General features: G+C 36.2%; 1 protein-coding gene across 7 annotated transcripts in view; it reads left to right on the top strand.

Moving 5' to 3' along the window:
* Positions 1–24,825, top strand: part of EYA3 (EYA transcriptional coactivator and phosphatase 3) — a 109,917-nt gene that overhangs the window by 4,038 nt on the left and 81,054 nt on the right. For 4 of the 7 annotated variants that reach the window (XM_017534739.2, XM_017534732.2, XM_017534740.2 and 1 more), the window contains exon 2: positions 24,488–24,588. The exons of 1 other annotated variant lie outside the window; for it this stretch is intronic. In XM_017534739.2, coding sequence (XP_017390228.1) covers positions 24,556–24,588 — 33 coding nt within the window. In that variant the 5' untranslated portion in view covers positions 24,488–24,555. Of the gene's footprint in view, positions 1–3,596; positions 3,638–24,487; positions 24,589–24,825 lie in introns of those variants that run through there. 2 more of the 7 variants (XM_037740715.1, XM_037740717.1) reach the window with 2 other exon arrangements.

The following is a 24,825-nucleotide window of genomic DNA, read 5'->3' as shown; positions in this document are numbered from 1 at the left end:
TGAGACAGAGTGAGACTGTCTCCCAGGCTGGAGTGCAATGGCTCGGTCTTGGCTCACTGCAACCTTTGCCTCCTGGGCTCAAGCGATTCTTTTGCCTCAGCCTCCCGAGTAGCTGAGACTACAGGCACCACCATGTCCAGCTAATTTTTGTATTTTTAGTAGAGTTGGGTTTTCACCATGTTGGCCAGGATGGTCTTGATCTCTTGTCCTTACGATCCACCTGCCTCAGCCTGCCAAAGTCCTGGGATTACAGGCATGACCCACCGTACCCGGCCAAGTGCATATTCTTTTGCAAAGTGTATGGCTTAACCTCTAAACTACCCTATTGTTACTGGTATCCTTTACTGACAGAGAACATAGCAAATAATGGAACATATCATCATCCTTGATATTTTAATTTAGTTCCATCCACTTAAGTCCTAGGGAAGCTAATTATTAAATGTAGAAATAATTTAGCCATTTTCTGTTATTTACAGTATATTTTAAAACAGCTATTTAAAAATATGGGCGTCCTAAAATTTGTCTTTACTGTTTTCTCATTTAAGTATGCAATATTATTTTGAATCAGAAAAGGAATGTCTATTTTAAATAGTACCAACTTACTGTGAAAAAGTTAACAGATGAGCCCAAGGCAGTCAGTGCTTAATATCTTGAAGATCTTACTACAGATTGTGTTGGATGCACTTTAACTTATTAGCTTGGTTAATGTTTGTAGCAGTTAGATGGTTTTCATTTTCTTCCCTAGAAAATATAGCAATATTCTTCGTAATACATTTATTTCAGCAAATATTGTGTAGGCATCTACTGTGTACAGTTAAAGTAATACCTATTTAGGCTATTTATGTGATTAGGTAATATTGTATCAGGCTGATATTTACACTTAAATTCTGAATTTGATCTTATTTGTACATTAAACGTGACAACATAATTAGAATTAAACTTAACATAAAATAATATTCTTTCATTATAGATACAATAAAATAATTTTCACTTGGGAAACTTTTTCACAACTAAACCATGAAAATCTGTAGTGGTAAAACAGTAAAAATAAAAGTGAACTTTACATAGCACTTACTATGTACCAGGAGCTATTCTAAGGCGTTTACATGTACTAATTCTTTAATTTTTGCAGCCCTATGAAATAAGGGTACTATTATTATTATCTCCATTTTACATATAAGGAAATCGAGGTAAAGAAGTTAGGTAACTTGCCCAATGTAACACAACTAATTATCAAAGAGCTGGATTTGAACTTAGTCCTTCTGGCTCCCGAGTTAATCTTTTTTGTACATGGGTCTACTTCTTTAGTGATTCCTTTCTTTATACATTGAGGTTTAAAATCTAGTTTCTCTGAAACACAAAAGAGTACTGCTTTTGGTTAGGAACCTTAGGGGAGGGTTTTACTTGCCTTTTTTACTAATGCTGGCCTAAGGCAGATTTCAAACCCTTTATTACCGATGTTTCTAAGATGACAAAACCATATAGTAAGAAAGCAAAACGATCAAATTCCTCCACCATTAGAAAAATTATCTTATGGAAGTTAATTACTTTGGCATTATTTGGAGATAAGTCATTATTTTTAATAAAATGGCCCCTCCAACTTTTTTTATCTTCAGAGTATTAAACTTAGGTAATAGTCTTAAAATACTTAAATCTTAACATTCCCATATGAATTTAACAACTTTGAAATATAAAACAGAAGACTAACACTGAAATGTCTGAATTACCACTGGTCTCATTTCCAAATTTGAAAATTTGTGTGAAATTAAGTATATTCATCTCTTTAGGACTGTCGTGTTTAGAGTAGTATACTTAAATTAGTGATTTTATTTTTACCTTAGAAAAGATGAGGGGAACTTTCACAAACCAATTACTTTCTAAATGAAGAGATGCAAATAATAGTCATTTAGAATATTATTAATCATATTAAGATGATTATTTTGTGCCTTTATTATGCCCAAATAAAAAAAAAATTAATCAGCTGAGGGAAAGAGATTATTTTATATAAGTTGAGGTGCACCTTAATGCAGGAGTCTTGTACTTAGATAATGATATTATTTCTCTGAATATTTTAAAAACAGTTGCAAATCATAGAATCTGGTTCACAGAAAAGGTATAATTATTTCTAGTAAGAAGTGACATATGATTAGGAATGCTAATTTCAATTCTCGTATGTTAACTTTTCTTATTAATTGAGACATTAAGTATACTGTTTTTTATAGTAGCTTTTGTCTTTTTCCGCTTGGTGGGAAAAGTATTGTTATGGAGCTGAACAGAGTAAGCTTTGCTATGATGATAATGCTTGTTGGTATTTAGAATGTTCTTTACTTTTAGTTAAACATTCAACTTTTGATTCAAAGCAGTTCTCTTTTATATGTGGGTCTGATTGATAATCAGTGTATTTAAACATTTCATAGTTTTCTTTCGCCTGAAATTTAATATTGTAGCAATTACTGAATTTAGGAAAATTGGTAGGTACTTGCTATCAGCGCCATTACTGTGGGAATACATTAGAATGATTAGCTCTCAGGTGGAATTGAATTTTATTCTTTAGTTTCCATAGTACTTGAAAACGATTTAGGTCACCTTCACCTGTTGTGCCCCTCCGCCTTTTCAAAATAAGAGGAACATTGAATTTAGCACAATGATGGTAATTTTTTTCCTAGTAGATTGATGATATGAATATCATAATCTCACTCTCTTTACCAAAAGAATAATATATACATGTATGAATTTTGGGCAAATATTTCAGACTTTAGAGACCATTATAGGATTAAAAAAATGGTACCTAAATGTCTTATAAAAATCAGTGTTTTATTATATCACTGATTTTTTTTTTATCTTTTAAATTTAAAGATGTCAAATTTAGGAAACATCTGTGATAATTTAAAATAAAGAAGAAGCTTTGAAATCTGCTTTTTCTTTTCACTACTTGTTCCTCTGCTATAGCTTAAGAAGCAATAATTAGGTGACACTAATGAATAATGTTCTTGAGAGTGAGAACTAGAGCTTTGCGAAGGGATTAGGCCATCTCTCATATTTAGTGGGGCATTTAATAGCTAGGTAAATGAAAATTTTTGCTTTATTTCATTTCTATGTATTTTCTGTTAGTATATATTTATTTACTTCAGGTACCTTACATTCTGTGCAATAAAAATTTTTTGGAAATAACTCAGTGGTTTCTTGATCTTTTTTGTTCTCTTTCAGAGGCTTGCTTATATAAAACTACAATTTAGAGAACCATCAAACTCTGAATATTGTTTCCTATGTAGTATGAAGTGGTTATTTTCTTCCTTTTTCGACTGGCCAGCTTTTTGTTTCTGGTAAAGTGGTTTTCAAACTTTTTTGGTCATGACCCCACTATAAAATACATTTACATTGTTATCCAGTACTCAGACACATGTATGTGCATACTGATATTTGAAATTTAAAGAGAAGTTTCATGAAACAATATATTTGCTACTGGTGATGCATTGTAATATTAATATTTTCTATTCTATTTTCTTTGTTTGTTTTTTGAGACAGGCTTTCACCCTGTATCACCTGGGCTGCAGTGTAGTGACATTATCACAGCTTACTGCAGCTTGACCTCCTGTGGTCAGGTGATTCTCTCGTCTCCTAAGAGCTGGAACTACAGGTGTGTGCCACCATGCCTCACTAATTTTTTTTGTGTGTGTATTTTTTATAGACGGAGTTTCACCATATTGCCCAGGCTGGTCTTGAACTCCTAGGCTCAGGTGATTCTCCTGTCTCAGCCTCCCAAAGTGCTGGAATTACAGGTGTGAGCCACTGTCCCTGGCCTCTATTTTGTTTTATTGTTTTTCATTTATGCTTTTTTTTTGTCTTTTTTTTTTTCCTTTTTGTGGAGAGCGGGGTCTTGCTGTATTGCCCAGGCAGGTCTCAAACTCCTGGGCTCAAACTGTCCTCCTGCCTCTGCCTCCCAAAGAGCTGGGATTGTAGGCGTGAGCCACCATGCTTGGCTGTTGTTTTTCATTTAAAACAAACTGCTGGTCTCCATTCACTAAGTTGATATGGTAACCTGAATTTTTTTTTTTTTTTTTTTTTTAATTGAAGATGTTTAGGTTTGGGGCCAAGTGTGGTGGCTCATGCCTGTAATCCCAGCACTTTGGGAGGCTAAGGTGGGAGGATCACATAAGCCCAGCAATTCAAGACCAGTCTGGGCAACATAATGAGACCCTGTCACTACCAAGAAAAAGAAAAAAAAAAAAAGAAAATGTTTAGGTTTGCTAGTTTTTTTTCTCTGCAATGTACCCGGATTCTGTAAAGCTTTTTACCTAAATAGCTATAGAACAATAATTGAGAGAGGGAGGTCCTATTGCTCTGATTATCATTACTGTCATCTGTTCTTTAACGTGTCTAGGCATATTATTTTAAAAACTTATTTTGAAATCATGAGGTTGAAAATGCTCCGTTATATGGTGAGCTTCTATCCTTTGCTAGTTTCCATCTAACAGTCAGAAGTTTAGGTCCATTCAGTTGCTTTTCACAAACTCGGCTTCTGTTCTTGGCAGCTAGTCAAAAGGTTACAAAGCTGCTTTATTCTGCTTTCTTCCGGCCCCAGACCAGTCTTTGTAAACCAAAAAAAAAGGGGACTGAGGAATGAAGCAGTTTGCTCATGTGTATATGATCAGGTGAAATAACACGATTGAAGAGTCATTAGGGTTTGTGATAGTGGATTACATATATGTATTGTCCCAGTTCATTTCCTGTAATCACAAAGGGGGAAAGGTGGAAGAAATATCAACAGTTCCTTGCCTATCCTAGCCGTTAGAATGAAACAGGGTCAGCAGGCATACTCTACTATTTTTACCTCTACCCCCTCTTAACACTTAGTGAGTGCTTACTATGTGCCAGGCACTATTTAAAGCACTTCACTTGTGTTAACTCATATTCATATTTGGGAGGCCTGGAGGAAAAATGAAAATGGGAAAGGATAAAGAAGAAAAGCCGTCGTCTTGTATGTTCTCATTACTTGGCTTAAGGATTCTAGCTATTGGTGACTATAGTATGGCATATCATACATTTTAAGCTCGGACAGCTTTTAAACATCACCAGTCCTCTCTGCATTGTTCCATTATGAGACACATAGCTGTGGTTTGAGAACTCAAGCTTGGAAGCTAGCCTGCTTGGGCTTGAATACCAGGTTGGTGACTTACTATGTGTATAACGTTGGTCAAGTTACTCTCTGTGCCTTAGGTTTCTCATCTGTAAAATGGTGACAATAACAAATAGCTCCTATTTTATAGACTTATTGAAAGATTAAAATAGTTAATATATTAGCTGGGCATGGTAACACACGCCTGTAATCCCAGTGACTCAGAAGGCTGAGGCATGAGAATCGCTGGAACCTGGGAGGCAGAGGTTGCAGTGAGCTGAGATCATGCCACTGCACTGCAGCCTGGGCAACAGAGCGAGACTCTGCCTCAATTAAAAAGAAGAAGAGAAAGAAAATAGTCAATATATTAAAAGTACTTAGAACAGTGCGTGACCCATAAGAAGCATTCCATAAATGTTTGCTATTAATAGTATCAACTCACAGTTGGATCTCCCGAGACTGTTTGTGATTGTGATGAGTTCTGTATATTTGCTAACAGGACATGATTGACATTTAATGTTACATTGCTCAGGAGCTTGAAAATATCTTGTCTTGAGGACCTGTCGGGAAAGTTCTTGTGTAGTGTGTTGGATTTAAAACTAAAGATTATCTCCAGGAAAGTCTTACTCATTCTGGGTGTGAAAAAGAAAAAAAAACAAAAAACAAAAAACTAAAGATTATCAAAGCTACAGGCCCAACTTATTTAATCTCTCATAGGAACCCCTTGTTATTTGGGCCTTAATCTTAATAGTTTTAATGGTTTGCTATTTGGGAAAACTAAGAGGAGCTAGTTAGTGAATTGACTTTCTCTCAAGACCAGATTTCTTTCCTTTTTATCCGAGGCATGAGATATTTATTTATTTTTCTTTCACAAACACTTATATTATCCCTCTCTGATGGATTTTTGAAGGAGTATGTAAATTTGGAGAAATAAAACATTAATTTAAAAAATGAACCTAGATTTTACAGTACAGCTAAAGACATAGATTTCAAAAGACTTAGTTCTGTTAGTATAGTGTATAGTGAGGGTTACCCAAACACTGGCAAGCTGTTTGATACATAGGATTGATGTGTAGATGATATATATATATAGATCTATAGAATATGAGAGAATTGATGAAATAGGGTACAACTTTGTGTCGCTGGAAGCAGCACATTTATAGAATATTCATGTTGTGATTCTCTTAGACATGTTAACTGCACAGATTAAAAAGGATGAAGATAAAGTTTTAGAGTCTTTGAGTTCTTTGGAGTCTGGATCCTCAAACTTTTTAAAATTTCTTTTATCATATTCTTATTCTTTTTGATTTCTTTTTTTTTTTATGTCACGTTAACACCCACTACAAACAGAAAAATTCTTATGCTTTCTGACAAGTTACTAAAACTGGAGCGAGATCTAAGGAGTGTTGGAAGGAATATAGCAGAGCTGTGTATTGTTATTAAGCTCACCTTGACATAGCTAATTCAGATTAACCTCTTCTTAATACTTTTTACTATGGTTTTGAAATTTTTCCTGTGGAACACATCTTCCTATTTCATAAGGAGCTTGTGGGGGGAAAAGTTTATTAAAGGATGTTTTGTAGACAACTTCAAAGGATCATTTTTGTCAAGAACTAATATTAGAAATTATAAAAACAATTCTTAGAGAGTCTATTTCTTTTTCTTTTTTTTTTTTCTTAAGATGGAGTCTTGCATTGTTGCCCAGTCTGGAGTGCAGTGGTGTGATCTTGGCTTACTACAACCTCTGCCTGGGACTATAGGTGCTTGCCACCACTCCCAACTAATTTTTGTAGTTTTAGTAGGGATGGGGTTTCTCTGTGTTGGCCAGGCTGGTCTTGAACTCCTGACCTCAGGTGATCCACCCTCCTTGGCCTACCAAAGTGCTGGAATTACAGGCATGAACCACTGTGCCCAGCCGAGAGTCTATTTCTGATAAAGTATTTGTTCTATTAAGAATTTGGTAGAGCCTAAATATATGTATATATTTTAAAAAGCAACTTTCTCGGTAAGTTCTGATAGTGTTAAGTGTAAAGTTACTATAAATATTCCTACAGTTGATAATACTGTGATATGTTAGTCTTGCCTCCCGAACAAAGTAGCCAGAAGAATTCATCAACTTTACTGGAGTCAGTTGGCTGCACTACTTATTTGTGGAAGGTGTTGACCAATGTGGTAATGGTTTTTATCTGTCTACAGTAAGTCCCATCAGGCAGGTATAGGTGGCTGCAGTTTTTCTGGTTGCAGAAATGTGAATTGTGCTGTTGCCTAAGTTGTGAGAGCTGAAAGGCTCTCTTAGGATCACACTAAAGGAAACCTTAAGAGATGCTGGCTGAGTGTAGGTCTGCTGGGTATTTGTGTCTACTTCAGCAGGACTCTGAGTACAAAGGATTCTGAGTGGATATGTTAGTAAGTATGTTAGATATTTTTTTAAACCTATTAAATCAAGAAAGGTAAAAAATAGAAAGGTGGATTTCAGCTGATGAGACTTTAATGGATTTCTGAAAGCTAGGAAACAGTGAGATCAAATTGATGGAAAAACTAGGAGAAGAAATCACAGCCAAAATTATATGTAGAAGTTTCAGAAATGTAGCAGACTCCATTTAAATAAATATGAAGAACTGAAGGGTACCTGGAATAATTATCAATTGCAGCAATCTGAGAGCATTTATTCTAGAGAAATGGCTGAATCTTGGCAAAAACAGCAAACTTTGTGGCATTTTAATTTACCCTTTTCTCTCTAGCTTCTCACTACCCTTGAAAATCAACAGTGTCCAATCATGGTGAAAACCAGCCACTGGAAGGGATAGATCGAATTTGGAGTTTCTTCAAAGCTCCATTCCCTGAGTTGTCATTATTTTACCTAACTGGTGGTTCCTTGAAAAACCTCATTTGCAAGACCATCTGTATTTGACCTGACTTGAAGCTCACTTAGTATAAACAGCCTTTCCCCCCTGGAGTGTTCATCAAAAACAATTAAAGGCAATTGTTGAACAACTTGGGTGCCCACCATCTTGAGTGACAGTGAATAGTAGTTAGATCAAATAATAGGCTAACCAAGAAGCTTAAAAGGAAAAGCTGAGAAATGAGATGTTCATAAGGAAATTTACGAAGCTCTGGTATATTTCTGGGAATCTAGAAGGCTATATGCATGTGTAGGGCTGTGTGCTGCATGCTTAGGAAAGAACTAAGAAGGTCCTAAGCTCTCAGTTCTGATTAATCTCTAGGCTCTGTGCAACCAAGAAGTAAAGGCTAAGGAAGAGTTATAAACTGCTTGGCTGAGTGTGAAAGGTATTCCCTAACACATGTAGAGAGCCTGTCAATACACACTGGGACTTATACTGGTTTTAGACATTAAGGACATCTCTGCCCAGTCATTAGCTGATCACAAACTAACAGCAGAGACTTTTCTGACCACTTATCACAGATAATTAATATTTTAGATAATTAGTTCAGGAAAGTCACTAACAGAAACAACAATAAACGGTAAACAGTAATAACTGCAAATTACCTGGTAGGGAAATAATCTGATTTTCAGACTTGTCATGTTACATTATTTAAAATGTTTAGTTTTCAACAGTCTATTACAGAGCATACAAAAAATCATGTTAAGTATAGTCCACACATAGGAGAGAAAGCAGTAAAATAGAAACTGCACCCTGAGGAAGCCCAAATGTTAGACTTTAATATTAGGCAAAGACTTTAAATTAGCCATTTAAAATATATTCAAAGGGCCTGGTATAGTGGCTTGCACTTACTGAGGAGGAAGAATTGCCAGGAGTTCAAGGCTGCAGTGAGTTATGATTGAGCCACTACACTCTAGCCTGGGTGACAGAGTGAGACTCCATCTCTTAAAAAAAAAAAAGTTCAAAGAACTAAAGAAAACCAGGTCTAAAGAACTAAAGTAAGGTCATGTGAACTATATTAGTCTACTTGGTTTGCCCTAACAGAATACCATAGAGTGAGTGGCTAAAATAACAAATATATTTTCTCACAGCTCTGGAGATTGAAAGTCTAAGATCTCTTTTAAATGAATACTAACTTCTATTTTAGGCATAATTGCTTCTGAATGATTGTATGTTGTATAGTTCTACTGCTAGTGTTTAAGATAGGGTAGAATTCTTCCACCATTTCAATGTAAATAGGGAAAGCGTATCTGAAGGTAGTCACATTTAGAACAAAAATAGGAATTTGCACAATTTGACCTTATTTAAGTCATCTATGTAACAAAATTCTTCTGTTATGATGATAACAGGTAATATAGCCTACCTTTCAAATCTCTGTACTCATAAATAAACTGTTGATCCAACTGTTTTTATAATTTTATCTGCCAATGTTTCAGATCTTGTTACTCATAAATAAACTGTTTATTGTTTCAACTATGTTTATAATTTTGTTAGCCAACATTTCAGATCTCTACTTATAAAAAACCGTGGACTGTGTTTTTTTTAAAATTTGTTTGTATAACAGTCATAGAGTTTGATTCAGCTTCGTATATGATTTTCTCTAAAAATCTAAGTAGATCGTATTATAACTTTTGAGGTATAATTTACATACAGTAAATTCTTTTAAATGTACAGTTCAGTAAGTTTTACAGATGCATACAATTTTGTAACTACCACCACATCAAGATATAGAGGGCTGGGCATGGTGGCTCATACCTATAATCCTAGCACTTTAGGAGGCCAAGGCCGGTGGATCACCTGAGGTCAGGGGTTCAAGCCCAGCCTGGCCAACGTAGCAAAACCCCATCTCTTATACAAAAATTAGGCTGGGTGTAGTGGCTCACACTTGTAATCTCAGCACTTTGGGAGGCTGAGACAGGTAGATCACTTGAAGTCAGGAGTTCAAGACCAGCATGGGCAACATGGTGAAACCCTGTCTCTACTAAAAATACAAAAAATTCATCAGGCATGGTAGCACATGCCTGTAATCCCAGCTACTTGGGAGCCTGAGGTGAGAAGATTGCTTGACTCAGGGAGATGGTGGTTGCAGTGAGCCAAGATTGCGCCACTGCACTCCTGCCTGGGTGATGGAGGAAGAGTCCATCTCAAAATAAATAAATAAATAATACAAAAATTAGCTGGGTGTGGTGGCGAGTGGCTGTAGTACCAGCTACTCAGGAGGCTGAGACAGGAGAATTGAGTAAACCCGGGAGGTGAAGGTTGCAGTGAGCGGAGATCATGCCACTGTACTCCAGCCTGGGTGACAGGGTGAAACTCTGTCTCAAAAAAGAAAAAAAAAGATACAGAATAGTTTCATGAATCCCAAAAAGGATCCCTTGTGCCTCTTTTTAGTCAACCTTTTTTCCCATCCCCACCACTGATAACCACTGATCTGTTTTCTGTCCTTGTAGTTATTTCATAAATGGAATTAAACATTATGTAGGCTTTTGAGTCAGGCTTCTTCTACTTAGCATAATGCATTTGAGTTTCATCCAGATTGTTCTGTGATTTGCTGTACAGTATTCCATTATATGGGTATACTGCAGTTTATTCATATACTAGTTTGAAGGGCATTTGGGTTGTTTCTAGTCTTTGGCATATATATGAACAAGCTACTCTGCACATTTACATACAGGTTTTTACGTGAACATAAGTTTTCTTTTCACTTAGGTGAAAAGAAACCTCAGAGTGGGATTGCAGGGTTGTATGCTAAGTGTATGTTTACCTTTATAAGGAACTGCCAAACTGTTTTCCATGATTGGCTGTACATTTTACATTCCCACCAGCAGTGTACAATTTCTAATTGTACATTGTTCTAGTTGTACAGAGTTCTTGTTCCACGTCCTTGCCAGTGTGTAGCCAGTTTTATTTTATTTTATTTTATTTTATTTTAGACATTTTAGTAAGTGTGTGCTGGTATCTTATGTATATATAATAGTACAGAGAGCCCCTGGAGAAATTGTTTCAATTAAAGGTCTTTATCAAGAAATGATTAAGTTCCTAAATTTTACCCTTATTTACTTTGTTGCTTGAAGTTGGAATTAACAACTTTACTTGGTTAAATTAGCTAAGCCTTTATAGTTTCTGTTTGATCTGTACATTTTTGTAAAGGGTTTAGTTAAATGGTATGTTCAACACTGACATGACCTTTTGACACATCAGCCAAATAATTATGATTTCTTTCAGAATATGTCTTTAATACCTGGCATATTTTATCCTGGATTCTATTTCAGTATTTTTCTTCCAGCTTGAAATATTCTATGAATATATTTAGAAAGTATTTCAGGGCTCCATTCAAGACACACAAAAAAGAATTCCCAAAGAAAAATACATGCGACAAAGTAATTTGTTGAATTAGAAAAGTCACATTTTTCCAGTGAAAAAAAATTCTAATCATTTACTACCATCTTATGATGTGTTTATCAATGCTCTTGATACAGTGCTAAGCACAGTGTTACAAAGTTAAAAATTAAATGTGTAGTAAATGATTTATGGAAGAGCATACTACTCTATAATTATTACGTGAGACAAATGCAAAATAGGAACTTCAATCAAAACAGAGAAATATGAGCTTCAATCTTTAGGCATCGTTTACCTAAGATTGTTAGTTAAGATAAATTGGAAAGAAGGACTTCTATATCTTTCAGGTTTAACTCCAGCAGTAATTTTTTTTCCCTAAACAGAACACATCAATTTTAGCATATGTGCTGCTGAAGCAAGCACTAAGCAGAACACATCAAACATTATAGTGAGGCCAGGCACAGTGGCTCATGCCTGTAATCCCAAAACTTTGGGAGGCCGAGGCAGGCAGATCACTTGAAGTCAGGAGTTTGAGACCAGCCTAGCCAACATGGTGAAACCCTGTCCCTACTAAAAAATGCAAAAAATAGCTGGGTTTGGTGGCGGGTGCCTGTTAATACCAGCAACTCAGGAGGCTGAGGTAGGAGAACTGCTTGAACTTGGGAGGCAGAGGTTGCAGTGAGCCAAGATCGCGCCATTGCACTCCAGCCTGGGTGACAGAGGGCGACTCCATCTCAAAACAAACAAAAAACAGTACAGTGAATGTATGCAGACTTTAAGTCCTGTCTTGAAAGTATAGTGTTTCGTTTGTTAAGGCTTTAGAAAGTTCTTGTAAGATTTCTCAAGATCCATGAAGCACCTGGGACTGTCAGTGTTATTGTTACCTAAGTATTTCTTCCACTATATAAATTTAAGGTTTATCCCAGAGTGAAAGCAGGAGAATGCTAACTTTGGAGTTAGAGAGGCAAACTTTCCAATTATTTGGAAAGTTTTTAAGTGTTTTATGTTTACTTTATTATTTTTAATGTCTGGAAGCATTTTTTTCAGCTGTGTGTACAGTTGTATTCTGTTATTTATATTTCTTTTTGTTTTTTGAGACTGAGTCTTACTCTGTCACCAGGCTAGAGTACAGTGGTATAATCTTAGCTCACTGCAACCTCCGTCTCCAGGTTCAAGTGATTCTCCTGCCTCAGCCCCTCAAGTAGCTGGGATTACAGGTGCCCACCACCACGCCTGGTTAATTGTTGTTTTGTTTTGAGACGCAGTTTCGCTCCCGTTGCTCAGGCTAGAGTGCAGTGGTGTAATCTCAGCTCACTGCAACCTCCATCACCCGGGTTCAAGCAATTCTTCCTGCCTCAGCCTCCTGAGTAGCTGGGACTACAGGCACCTGCCAGCATACCTGCCTAATTTTTGTATTTTTTAGTAGAGATGGAGTTTCACCATGTTGGCTAGGCTAATCTCGAACTCCTAACCTGGGGTGATCCGCCTGCCTCAGCCTCCCAAAGTGCTGGGATTACAGGCGTGAGCCACCACACCTAGCCCCATATTTACATTTCTTCATTTCCTTTAGTTTCCTGTGGCTTCCATAACAAATTACCCCAAACAAACTTTGAGGCTTAAAACAACAGAAATTTTCTGAGTAGTGTTTGAGAGGAAAAAGAAAAAAAAAAAAAACCAGACATTTATTCTTTTACCTTTGGAGGCCAGAAGTCTGAAATCAGGGTGTTGGTAGGGCTGAACTTCCTCCAGAGGCTTTAGGGGAAATCATCCCTTGCCTCTTCCAGTTCTGGTGGCTTCTGACATTCCTTGGCCATAACCCTCAGTCTCTTCTTCCATTTTCACATTGCCTTATTCTCTGTATGTGTGTTAAATGCCTGTTTTTCTCTTACATGGACACTTGTGATGGCATTTAGGGCCTATGTATAATCTGATCTCAGAATCCTTAATTACATGTGCAAAGACTGTTTTTCCAAATAAGGGAACATTCACAGGATCTGGGTATTAGGATATGGACCTTTCTTTGTCTAGAAATCTATTTCATGATAACTGTGTGTATATGTATTTGGAGAAGGGGACTTCTCCCTCCTCTCTTCCTCATCTACCTTCCTCTTTCCCTCTTTTCCCTTCCTCTCTCCTTTCCCCCCCACCCTCCTTTTCTTCTTCTTCTTCTTCCTTTTTATATAGATGGGGGTCTCTTGCTACGTTACCCAAGCTGATCAACATACCAGATTACTCCTGGGCTCAAGGGATCCTCCTGGCTCAGCCATTCCTTCCCACCTTGACCCCCGGCCCCAGTTAAAATTACTTGTTTTGGCGAGGCGTGGTGGCTTATGCCTGTAATTCCAACAGTTTGGGGGCCTAGGTGGGTGGGTCACTTGAACTCAGGAGTTTGAGACCAGCCTGAGCAACATGGTGAGACCGTGTCTCTACTAAAATACAAAAAATTAGCCGGGTGTGGTGTCATGTGCCTGTAGTTCCAGCTACTCGAGAGGCTGAGGCAGGAGAATTGCTTGAACCTAGGAGGTGAGATTGCATTGAGCCAAGATTGTGCCACTGCACTGCAGCCTAGGCAAGATTGTGACACTGCACTCCACCCTGTCTCAAAAAAGCAAAATCAAACAAACAAACAAAACCCAGTAAATCAGAGTCTGTACATTGTAAGCTAAGGACTTACGGTTATAAAGAAAAGTCAATTTGTTTTTGTGAGTTTCTTTGCTAGCCTGTACAGGGAGTTAATAGGTAGCGTGAAAAGAATGTCAGGGAGCTCTGAGTCTGAGTCTCTTCTGATTCGGAGGGCTACCAGATTCAGAAGTAGCTCTTTGTTTAACTAAGCTCTTTATTCCTCTAAAGAAAAAAAGGGAATGCTAATTTTGGATTTTTAAGAGGTCCTTAAAGTGCCAGTGCATACATTGAAAAAGAAATTTTGAGTTTAAATTTGAAACATTAAAAAACTTTAAGAACATGATGTTGTATCATAAGATCAAAGTAATGTAACAGAATAGAGATATAATGAAATTAAAGGAATAAGTAGCCTAAGGTAATAATATTAAAAATGTAATTTTAAAAGGGGGGGTCATATGCTCAATTCCACATAAAGGGGACGAGAAGCTTCAGACAAGGGAGTTCAGAGTTTTGGGTTCTACCACTGTTTCTGCTACTCACAGTTTCATGAGGCAGTTAGTGCCTTCTCTTTCATTTAATTTCCTCAACTTTAAGGATTACATTAATGATCTGTAGTACTCGATATCCTTTGTAGCATCTTTTGTTATATATTTTCTTGGATTTGCAAGAAAGAATCGTAAGTGTCCATTTGTGAAACCAAATGCAAAGTCTCTCCTTAATAGCAAATGCTTTAGGTATTGGAAATTCATTGCTTTTGCTTAGAACCGTAAAATGAACCGTTCCTGGGTTTGTATACAGTGTCTAAACAACTCCTGAGGAAAGAGATGACACAGCAAAAAAATGAAGTGAATCTTTCTGCTTATAGTGTTGTCATAAACTTTAAGATTTTTTTAGGTAAGGGAGGCTCACTGCAATATAAATTGCTTTTCCCTCAAAGCTGATTTTTTTTTCCAATGGTAAAAGTTGGGGGCAAAAATGAAGAATTTGTGTCTAATTTTAACTTAATGTCTTGAACATTTTTTATATAAGCGTTTAAAATATGTATTTAAACATTTTACTATACTTTAAAAAAATATGTAACTTTGTATCTGCTTTTCTTATCAAATTACGTGTAAGCTATTATTAAACTAACATAAAAACATGTATCTTTTCACCTTTTAAATAAACTTGTATTGAAATAGGTTACAGCTTTGGCATAATTAAACTTATTCTTCACATGTTGGTTGTTTCTCATTTTCGTTTCTGTAGACAATAGACTTATACTATTTTTAAAAGTAATATTAGCCTTCCCCTCCACCCCCGTATGTAATTCTTGGGTAAGTACCTAAGAAAAATTATTCAGGTTAGGCCGTGGCCAAGCTTATGACCTCATTTATACTTTATCCAGGAACAGTCTAAAGACACATGTGATTTTACAGCTGTGCCTGACTGAATATGTCTTTTCCTCTCATAGCCCAGATAACACTTGGTTTCGTTTAGATTTTTTTTTTTTTTTTTTTTTTTTTTTTTTTTTTTTTTGGTAACTTAATATGTATGAAGTCGTATCTTAAGAATATTAAAATTTATATTTCTTCAATTAGTAGTGAGACAGTCTTTTTTTTTCTCAAGTGCTGATTTAATCTCTATGGTTTGTTGTTTGTTTGTTTGTTTGTTTTTTGACAGACGGAGTCTCGCTCCACTGCCCAGGCTGGAGGGCAGTGACGCAGTCTTGGCTCACTGCAACTTCCACCTCCCAAGTTCAAGCAATTCTCCTGCCTCAGCCTCCTGAGTAGCTGGGGCTACAGGCACATGTCACCATGCCTGGCTAGTTTTTTTGTATTTTTAGTAGAGATGGAGTTTCAGCATGTAAGGATGGTCTTGATTTCCTGACCTCAATCTGCCCGCATCAGCCTCCCAAAGTGCTGGGATTACAGGCATGAGCCCCTGTGCCTGGCCTAAACTGCCTGTTTTTATCCTTTGGCAGGTTTATGAGTTAGTCATTATATGCTCTCCATAATAGATTATTGTAAATGTTGAATTCATTTGGTTTCTGTTATAAACTTTATTTATCATAATTCTTGCAGATATTGTCTGAATTTGTATTATTTTAATCTTAGATTTGTTTCTTCATTGCATGATAGTTTATTTTACATGACTGGATTTGTCAAATTGTTGTTTATGCTTTCTTTGAATTGACCATAAATTTATCTGTTTTCCATAGTGAGATAAACTTACTTTTTGTTTTCTCCAAAGGTTTTTGAATGCTTAGTTTTTAAAATATAATTAGTTATATCGTATGATGATGTGGATATTTTTTCCATATTGATATTCAGTTTTTCTGACAATATTTTCTAAATACTGATTTTTCTCCATTTATTTCATATTTTAAGTACTTTATAGATTTGACACTTTTTGGCATTTCTAGTCTCTTAGGGTTTTTTTGGTATTTTTTATGGTAAAATATATGTAAAATAACATGAACTATTTTAACCATTTTTAAGTACAGTAGTACCCCCTTTATCTGCCGTTTTGCTTTTGGTGGTTTTAGCTACCTGCTATCAATCTTGGTCTGAAAATATTAAATTCAAAATGTCACAAGCAAACAATTTATCAGTTTAAAATTGTGCACCGATCTGAGTAGTGTGATGAAATCTCTCTCCATTTTGCTCTTTCCTGCCTGGATCATGAATTATCCCTTTATCCAACATATTAATGTTGTAGACACTTCCCACCTGTTATTCACTTAGGAGCCCGATCACTTGTTTGGGTATCTGCAGTATTTGTATGTTTGAATAACTCTTATTTTACTTAATAATGGCCCCAAAGAGCAAGAGTAGTGTTGCTGGCAGTACAGATATGCCAAAGAGAAGTGCTTCCCTTAAGTGAAAAGGTAAAAGTTCTCAACTAAATAAGAAAAGAAAAAAAAAATCACATGCTGAGGTTGTTAAGATCTATGGTAGAGCCAGGGACGGTGGCTCACACCTGCAATCCCAGCACTTTGAGAGGCAGAGGTAGGTGGATCACGAGGTCAAGAGATTGAGACCATCCTGGCCAACATGGTGAAAACCCATCTCTATTAAAAATACAGAACTTAGCTGGGTGTGGTGGTGCAGACCTGTAGTCCCAGCTACTCAGGGGGCTGAGGCAGGAGAGTTGCTTGAACCTGGGAGGTGGAGGTTGCGGTGAGCCAAGATGGGGCCACTGCACTCCAGCCTGGCGACAGAATGAGGCTCCGTCTCAAAAAAAGGAAAAAGAAAAACAGATCTCTGGTAAGGACTGATCTGATCTTCTGTTCATGAACTTGTGAAGAAGGAAAAACAAATTCATGCTAGTTTGGCTGTCACACCTCAAACTCTAGGTTATGCATACACAGTGCATGAAAACTGCTGAGTTAAAAATTATCATAGGTTTATATGTATAGGAAAAAAGTCTATATAGGGGTTGGTTCAGGTGTCAACTGGGGGTCTTGGAGTGTATTCCGCCTTGGAAAAGGAGACAACTATATACAATTCAGTGTAATTAAGTACATTTAGAATGATGTGCAGTCATCATCACTACCATTTAGTCTCTTTATTTAAGGTATTTTCACTTCAACCTATAACATTATTGCTGTTGCTCTTGGACAAATTGTTTAAATCTCTGAATCCCAGTTTCCTTGTTTGTAGCATGAGGATGATAATACTACCTGCGTCTTAGTTATGGAGATAAAATGTGATGAGATGGTGAATGTAAAAATTACTGAGTTGGATGCAGTGGCACATGGCTGTGGTCCTAGCTACTTGGGAGGCTGAGGTGGGAGGATTGCTTGAGCCCAGGAGTTTGAGACCAGCTTGGGCAATGTAGTGAGACTCCCATCTCTTAAAATATATATATATATATATGCTCAGTAAATGATAGTTCTCTTATCTTTCCCACTATTATTGGTTTTAAAGAATAGTATAGACATGTCTTCCTTAAATGGCCTCTGTTACTCTCCTTTCTCCTAGAATATTCATTATTATTTTTGCCTAATTTTCAATAAGAAATTTGTAGGTATTGGAGTAAAACTTTGTTTGTTTGTTTCTTTTTTTTTTGAGACAAAATATCACTCTGTTGTCCAGGCACGTGCACGCATGCGCGTGCATGCGCTCTCTCTCACTCTTTCTTATATATGTCTATGCACACAATATTTCAAATTGAAAACAATGTTTCTGGATTTGAAACTGTTAAAAGCTGTTGTCTAAAACATGAAAACCTTTAAATGTAAAAATAAATGTACATGTTGATATTTAAACTGCATAATTAAGAAAAACCTATTGGTGTTTTGTTTTTCTTGTGTACCAATAATTAAGCCATTACTGTTGACATTATTTGGCTTTCTATTATAACACTGAAGGAGTGAAAGTACATCTTATATTTATGAAATATTACTAAAATCTCTGCAAAAAGAAAAAAGTTGTCTAAAATGTGTGGGTGAAAACTGTTAATCATGTTTGTTTCTACCTTCCCCACCAAAGTTGGACACCACCTGTATACCATAAGTTCCTTAAGGTGATTTCACTATCTTATAAAATCAATAAAATAAAAATGAAGTAGTTGTATATATGCAACATTGTATACAGAGAGGAGATAATGAATAGTATTAAATGTTGTCATCTTTCTTTACCTTTTGTCTCCTAATACCTAGTCTGCCTTTTAAAATTTCAGACTGCTCTTTGAATTCATAATTCTAATTTGCACATATTGTTATTGGAAAATCATATCTAATAAAGGTTTTAGGCCGGATTCGGTGGCTCATACCTGTAATCCCATCACTTTGGGAGGCCAAGGCTGGTGGATCACTTGAGGCCAGGAGTTTGGGACCATTCTGGCCAACATGGTGAAACCCCATCTTTACAAAAATACAAAAATTAGCCGGGTGTAGTGGCGCACACCTGTAATCCCAGCTACTTGGGAGGTTGAGGCACGAGAATCACTTGAACTGGGGAGGTGGAGGTTGCAGTGAGCTGAGATCGTGCCACTGTGCCCCAGCCTGGATGACAGAGCAAGACACTGTCTCCAAAAAAAAGGTTTTGCTATTCCCCCCCGACAAAAAAATAAATTAAAAAATATATATGGTACTTTGGAAAGGGTAGTAAATAAACTTAAAATACAATGTAGTCAGATCAAATCTATGGACTACTTTTTTTCTATGTGGGACTGTGTCATAGATATCCAGTTAACTCCTGAATACCTCCGTACATACTTAGCTGCATGTAAGTTCTCCTTCTAGGACTTATAAATCAGACTGTTTTTGCCCTATTTAGACACTTCTTTTGAAGTTCTAATTAAGACTGATATATACATATATAAAAAACTTTGACCTTTATCCTGTGCTTTTTTTTTTTTTGAGATGGAGTCTTAACTCTTGTCACCTGTGGCCCAGACTGGAGTGCAGTGGTGCAATCTCGCTCAGCTCACTGCAACCTCCACCTCCTGAGTTCAAGCAATTTTCTTACCTTAGCCTCTCGAGTAGCAGAGATTACAGGTTTGTGGAACCATATCTTGCTAATTTTTATATTTTTAAACAACAGAGTTTCACCATGTTGTCCAGGCTGGTCTCAAACTTCTGACCTCAAGTGATCCACCCACCTCGGCCTCCCAAAGTGCTGGGATTACAGGCATGAGCCACCATGCTCAGCCTATTCTGTGCTTTTAAACACATACACACACATACACACAAACGGACATATATGTATTTATTTTCCTAAGCCTCAGAGCTATGATAACACATAGAAGAAACCTAAGTTCTTGCTTGTGGCCATTTACATTTACAGGTTATGTAGTGTGTTGAGCTTGGGACAAAACAGAAACTCTGAGGTAGGAATCTAATTAGAATTTTGAAATAAAATATTTGTTCCTAATTATTTTCCTTCTAACTTCTAAAGAGTAAAAATAAAATTTATGGCCGGCATATTACAGAAGGATCCTGCTTTTATTTTTGAGCATGTGAAATCAATAGTATTAAAAATTGTGTGGCTCTTGGACCAAACCAAAGTTTCTATTTTTTTATTGTCAGCATTCACAGGTAGGGAAATATAAAGCCTCAGGAAATACTATTTCTAGTCTAAATTTTAAATTTTCCCAGAATTCTATTCATGAAGGCAAATGAATACTGACAAGCTGTATTTCTAAAAAAGGTGATAAAACAAGTGTATTTAGAAACCAGTAGTAAGAATTGAAATTAGAAAATTGTGAAAAGACATTACTTTCCAAATGTTCTAAAGGCACTTAAAAGATTAACTCAGGGCATGTTTTGTAAATCAGGTGTTTGACTAAGTTTTAATTATGTTTATTTTAATTACATAAAAAATCTACTTTCCACTTCTGTCTCACAACTGTTGTATTATTTGGTATTATAAAAGATGAATCTTGGCCAGGCTCAGTGTGATCCTAGCACTTTGGGAGGCCGAGGTGGGTGGATCACGATGCTAAGAAATCAAAACCATCCTGGCCAACATTGTGAAACCCTGTCTCTACTAAAAATGCAAAAATTACCTAGGTGTGGTGGCATGTGCCTGTAGTCCCAGCTACTTGGGAGGCTGAGTCAGGAGAATTGCTTGAACCCAGGAGGTGGAGGTTGCAGTGAGCTGAGATTGTGCCACTGCACTTCAGCCTGGCGACCGAGTGAGAGACTGTCTCAAAAAAAAAAAACAAAAAAACAAGATGAATCTCATTGAATATGAAATAATGTCAGGTTATATTAATGGTTAAAAAAAAAAAACCATTAAATTCTATAACTAATACAGGGAAACTATACTAAGATTTTTACAGTAATTCTGTACTTTTCTTACCAAGTTTTGCAATATTGTCTCAGTTACACTGTACTTTCGTCTTTTTCTAATAAGTATGCCTTGATTGTATAGCATGTACTACTTGTGGAAAATGGTATGAAATCTTAATAAAAGCTTTAGAACATTGATAGATGCTGGCACTGTGATGAACACTTGCTTTCTTATATTTAGTATGTTCTGATATTTCAGGTCTTTCAGATTACAAATTATTGGAAGGTAGGAGAATACTATATTGATGGAAAGTAGTATTTAGATGCATGTTTTGTTAGAATTACGTAATTTATGGTCATTAGTGCATTTTATACACAATGTACCTGAATGTATGTTTGCAAACTTCCCACACATCATATGTTGCCAGTAGAATCCCAGAAGTTGTAATTTATATATCATATTCTTTCCTTGTAGGCAGCTTTTTGTTTTAAAATGATCAAAATTATTTGTGGTCGTTGACCAGTTATTTTGAGATAGCAAGCCTGGTTTTTAAAGTTCTTTTTTTTCTTCTTTTTTGAGACGGAGTCTTGCTCTTATCGCAAGGCTGGAGTGCAGTGGAGCGATCTTGGCTCACTGCAAGCTGTACATCCTGGGTTCAAGCAGTTCTCCTGTCTCAGCCTCCTGAGCAACTGGGACTACAGGCACCCACCACCACACCCAGCTAATTTTTATATTTTTAGTAGAGATGGGGTTTCACCATATTGGCCAGGGAGGGTATTTCACCATGTTGGCCTCACAAAGTGCTGGGATTTCAGGCTTGAGCCACCTTGCCTGGCCAGTTCTTTTCTTCTAAGTTTAGAAGTTATTTGTGTCCTTTTTATTCTCCTAGATTGAAAAGCTGAGAAGACAAAGGGAATTTTAAAGATTGAAACAACAAAGCATGCTTATTTTCAAAGAATAGATGTAGAATGTCTTTAAATATTTCCCTTAAAGAAGGTTTTCTTGCAACTTACAGGATTTATGTCAAGAAATAGGAGATTCCTCATTTTCTATTTTAAAATCAATTTAATCTTACCATATTTCTAAAAAGCAAAATTTCAATATTTTAACATTTATTGATAATTTATTTCCCCACCATTTATAGTGGTGTTTCTATTTTTTTCTTTTAAAAATGATTCTTCATTATTCAACTTGATAAAGTTGTTTCTTTTTAAAACCCATGACCCTTTTTGACCTATAAATAGTGTTATGTTCTTCTTTAATGTAATTCTGATTTTTTTATTTTTTATTTTTTTTAAGACATGAGTCTTGCTTTGTCGCCCAGGCTGGAGTGCAGTGGCGCAATCTTGGCTCACTACAACCTGGTCTCCCAGGTTCAAGCGATTCTCCTGCCTCAGCCTCCTGAGTAGCTGGAATTACAGGTGCCCACCACCACGCCCAGCTAATTTTTGTATTTTTAGTAGAGACGGGCTTTCACCATGTTGACCAGGCTGGTCTTGATCATCTGACCTTGTGATCTGCCCTCCTTGGCCTCCCAAAGTGTAGGGATTACAGGCGTGAGCCACTGTGCCCAGCCTGTAATTCAGATTTTTAAAATAAATTAGTTTTTGTGTTTGAAAACAAAATTAAACCACATTATTGAGTGTGTATACATATTATATATATATATATATATATATATATAACATTTATTCTTACCTTTCTCCTATCAGAGATGAAATTTATAACCCTTCCTCCATGATGTAATGGGTATCCCTTTCATCTCCCTTGCTGAGAATATACTAGAGATTGTAGTTTTTACAGTCGTGGCCTTCAGTTAGGGAAAACATGTAATGTAAGTTTTGTATAGATGAGAACTAGTCACACACAAAATCGACAAATTGGCTGGGTGTGGTGCCTCATGCCTGTAATCCCAGCACTTTGGGAGGCTGAGGTGGGCAGATCACCTCAGGTCAGGAGTTCAAGACCAGGCTGGCCAACATGGCAAAACCCCATCTCTAGTAAAAATACAAAAATTAGACGGGCATGGTGGTGTGCCCCTGTAGTCCCAGCTACTCGGGAGGCTGAGGCAAGAGAATTGCTTGAACTTGGAAGGCAGAGGTTGTAGTGAGCCAAGATCGGGCCCACTGCACTCCAGCCTGGTGACAGAGGGAAACTCTGTCTCAAAAAAAAAAAAAAAAAAAAAAAAAATTCAACAAATGGGGCATTGAAGGTTTTACATTTCCCTAATGATTGGTCCTATTTTGCTGTTTCAAATTGGATGAAATAATATATGTACTTAATGTACATTTAGACAGTACTAAAATGAAAAGGATTGTCCCTTGAAAGGATATTTCAATTTGAAACTAAGACATAAACTAGTAAAACAAAAAATGTTTCATCTTTCATAGTTGTGAATTAGTTTCAGGTCACATTGATTATGCTCTTCTAAGTTGAGTAAAAGAAATACAGGGAAGTTAGCTCATGAGCTTTACTTATTGTACTCTGTAATTCTGTATCACTAGTTATGTGCGTCATGTAGTAGGAGAACTTAGCTTTTGAGGCCTGTGTATGAGCTACACGTGAGTGCACTGGGCATCAAGTGCTTCTGACCTTTAAACTTTTTTTTTCTTTTGATACTCTAAATTGGGGTAGGGAATAAAGCTGTGTTAGAGTTGGACAACTTCGTATCTAATTGTAGCCCTCATGTGTGTTTTCTCTCCACATTCTGGAGTGTGACTCTAAAATAAAGTTGTCTTGCATTGCACTGACAGAGTAATAGAAATAGAGTGGTGTTGTATACTGGCATAACAAGTTTTTTGTTTTCCTTTTCATGGTATTTGTCTATTTTCAGTGCTTCTGTAATAAGATTGTGTATACTTACTTTAGCTTTATATGTGAGTTGGTACAGTGGTTGGTAGAAAAATTGAAAACAGCTGTGACTTTAATTAAATGTACAAGCAATCACATCTTTTGGGAGAAGTGCTTATTTCACTTTTGTTAGAAATGGAGTATTTCATTTGTGTAATGTATGCAGCTTTCTAGTTTTTGTCCCTGTCAGCAGGGCACAGTAAGATGGACTTAGAATCCTGTTTTTCCTTTTTTTGTTTGAAAATCAGGACAGGAAGAGCAGAATCTGAGAATGTAAAGATTTTGCTTAAATAATTGACTGGGCAGCACAGTTAGTAGAAGCTCATTATTTCAGAATCAAATTAGGTCTTAGCTCTTCATGATTATTTTCCTTAGTTCTAAAAGTCAAGATTTCACTGTATTTTTTTATTTTTATTATTGAGATAGAGAAGAATTGAATTTTCCTTTAAATTGATGACATATATACCGATAGTTGGTTGTGAATCCGGTTTGTCCTATTTAAAGTGATTCTGTGTGTCTGTGTTAACAGTTACGTAAATGCTCCACATTAAAGCAGGTTAGATGTTATCATAACTTGGTGACTTGCTAGGTCAGTCTCTATCATTTTTAATGTAATTCTAGTCCTTAAAAAATTATTTTATTATCTGCACATAGCTGTCATTGTAAAATGTTTAATGCATTAGGCACCATAGTAACCAGCAGAAGTGGTTTCATGTGTTGGCTTTTGCAAGGTATTATAAAAGTCATTGTATACACCTATCTTGATTTGGTGTAGCATGTCATTTTTGAAAAGCCACGTGCTGGTTTGAGATTTTGTGATTGGAACTCACGTATAAAGCTTGGGTAGCAAAATACTAAAAAATTATTCTCTGATGGCCTCAATGATAATACTTTAAAGAGTATATAAAGCTTTGAATCTTCCTTTTTAAAAACAGATTGTGAGGACTGCTGAGAGAGACTTGCAATCCAGTCACATAAGCATAATAAAGAAATATTAGTCCTCATGGAAGAAGAGCAAGATTTACCAGAGCAACCAGTAAGTATTTCCTTTTGCAGTTTAAAGTTGATTGAGAAGAGCTAATCTTCAGAGAGCTTCATTATTATTAAAATAAGGAAAAGATTCCTTAATCATTTTCTTCCAAGAAAACAATGTTATATTTTGCTGACTTAATTCTAAGGAGGCTGTTTAGAAAATTCAGTATTACAAAATAAATATTATATTTAGAAATATCATTTAAAAAAATAAGTGGCTAGTGTTACAGTTTTTTAGAAA

Source organism: Cebus imitator, unplaced genomic scaffold (genome assembly GCF_001604975.1).
Source record: "Cebus imitator isolate Cc_AM_T3 unplaced genomic scaffold, Cebus_imitator-1.0 Scaffold87, whole genome shotgun sequence".
NCBI classification, from domain to species: Eukaryota; Metazoa; Chordata; class Mammalia; order Primates; family Cebidae; genus Cebus; species Cebus imitator.
Note: the sequence above shows the minus strand (reverse complement) of the source record. Positions and strands in the feature narration are given on the sequence as shown.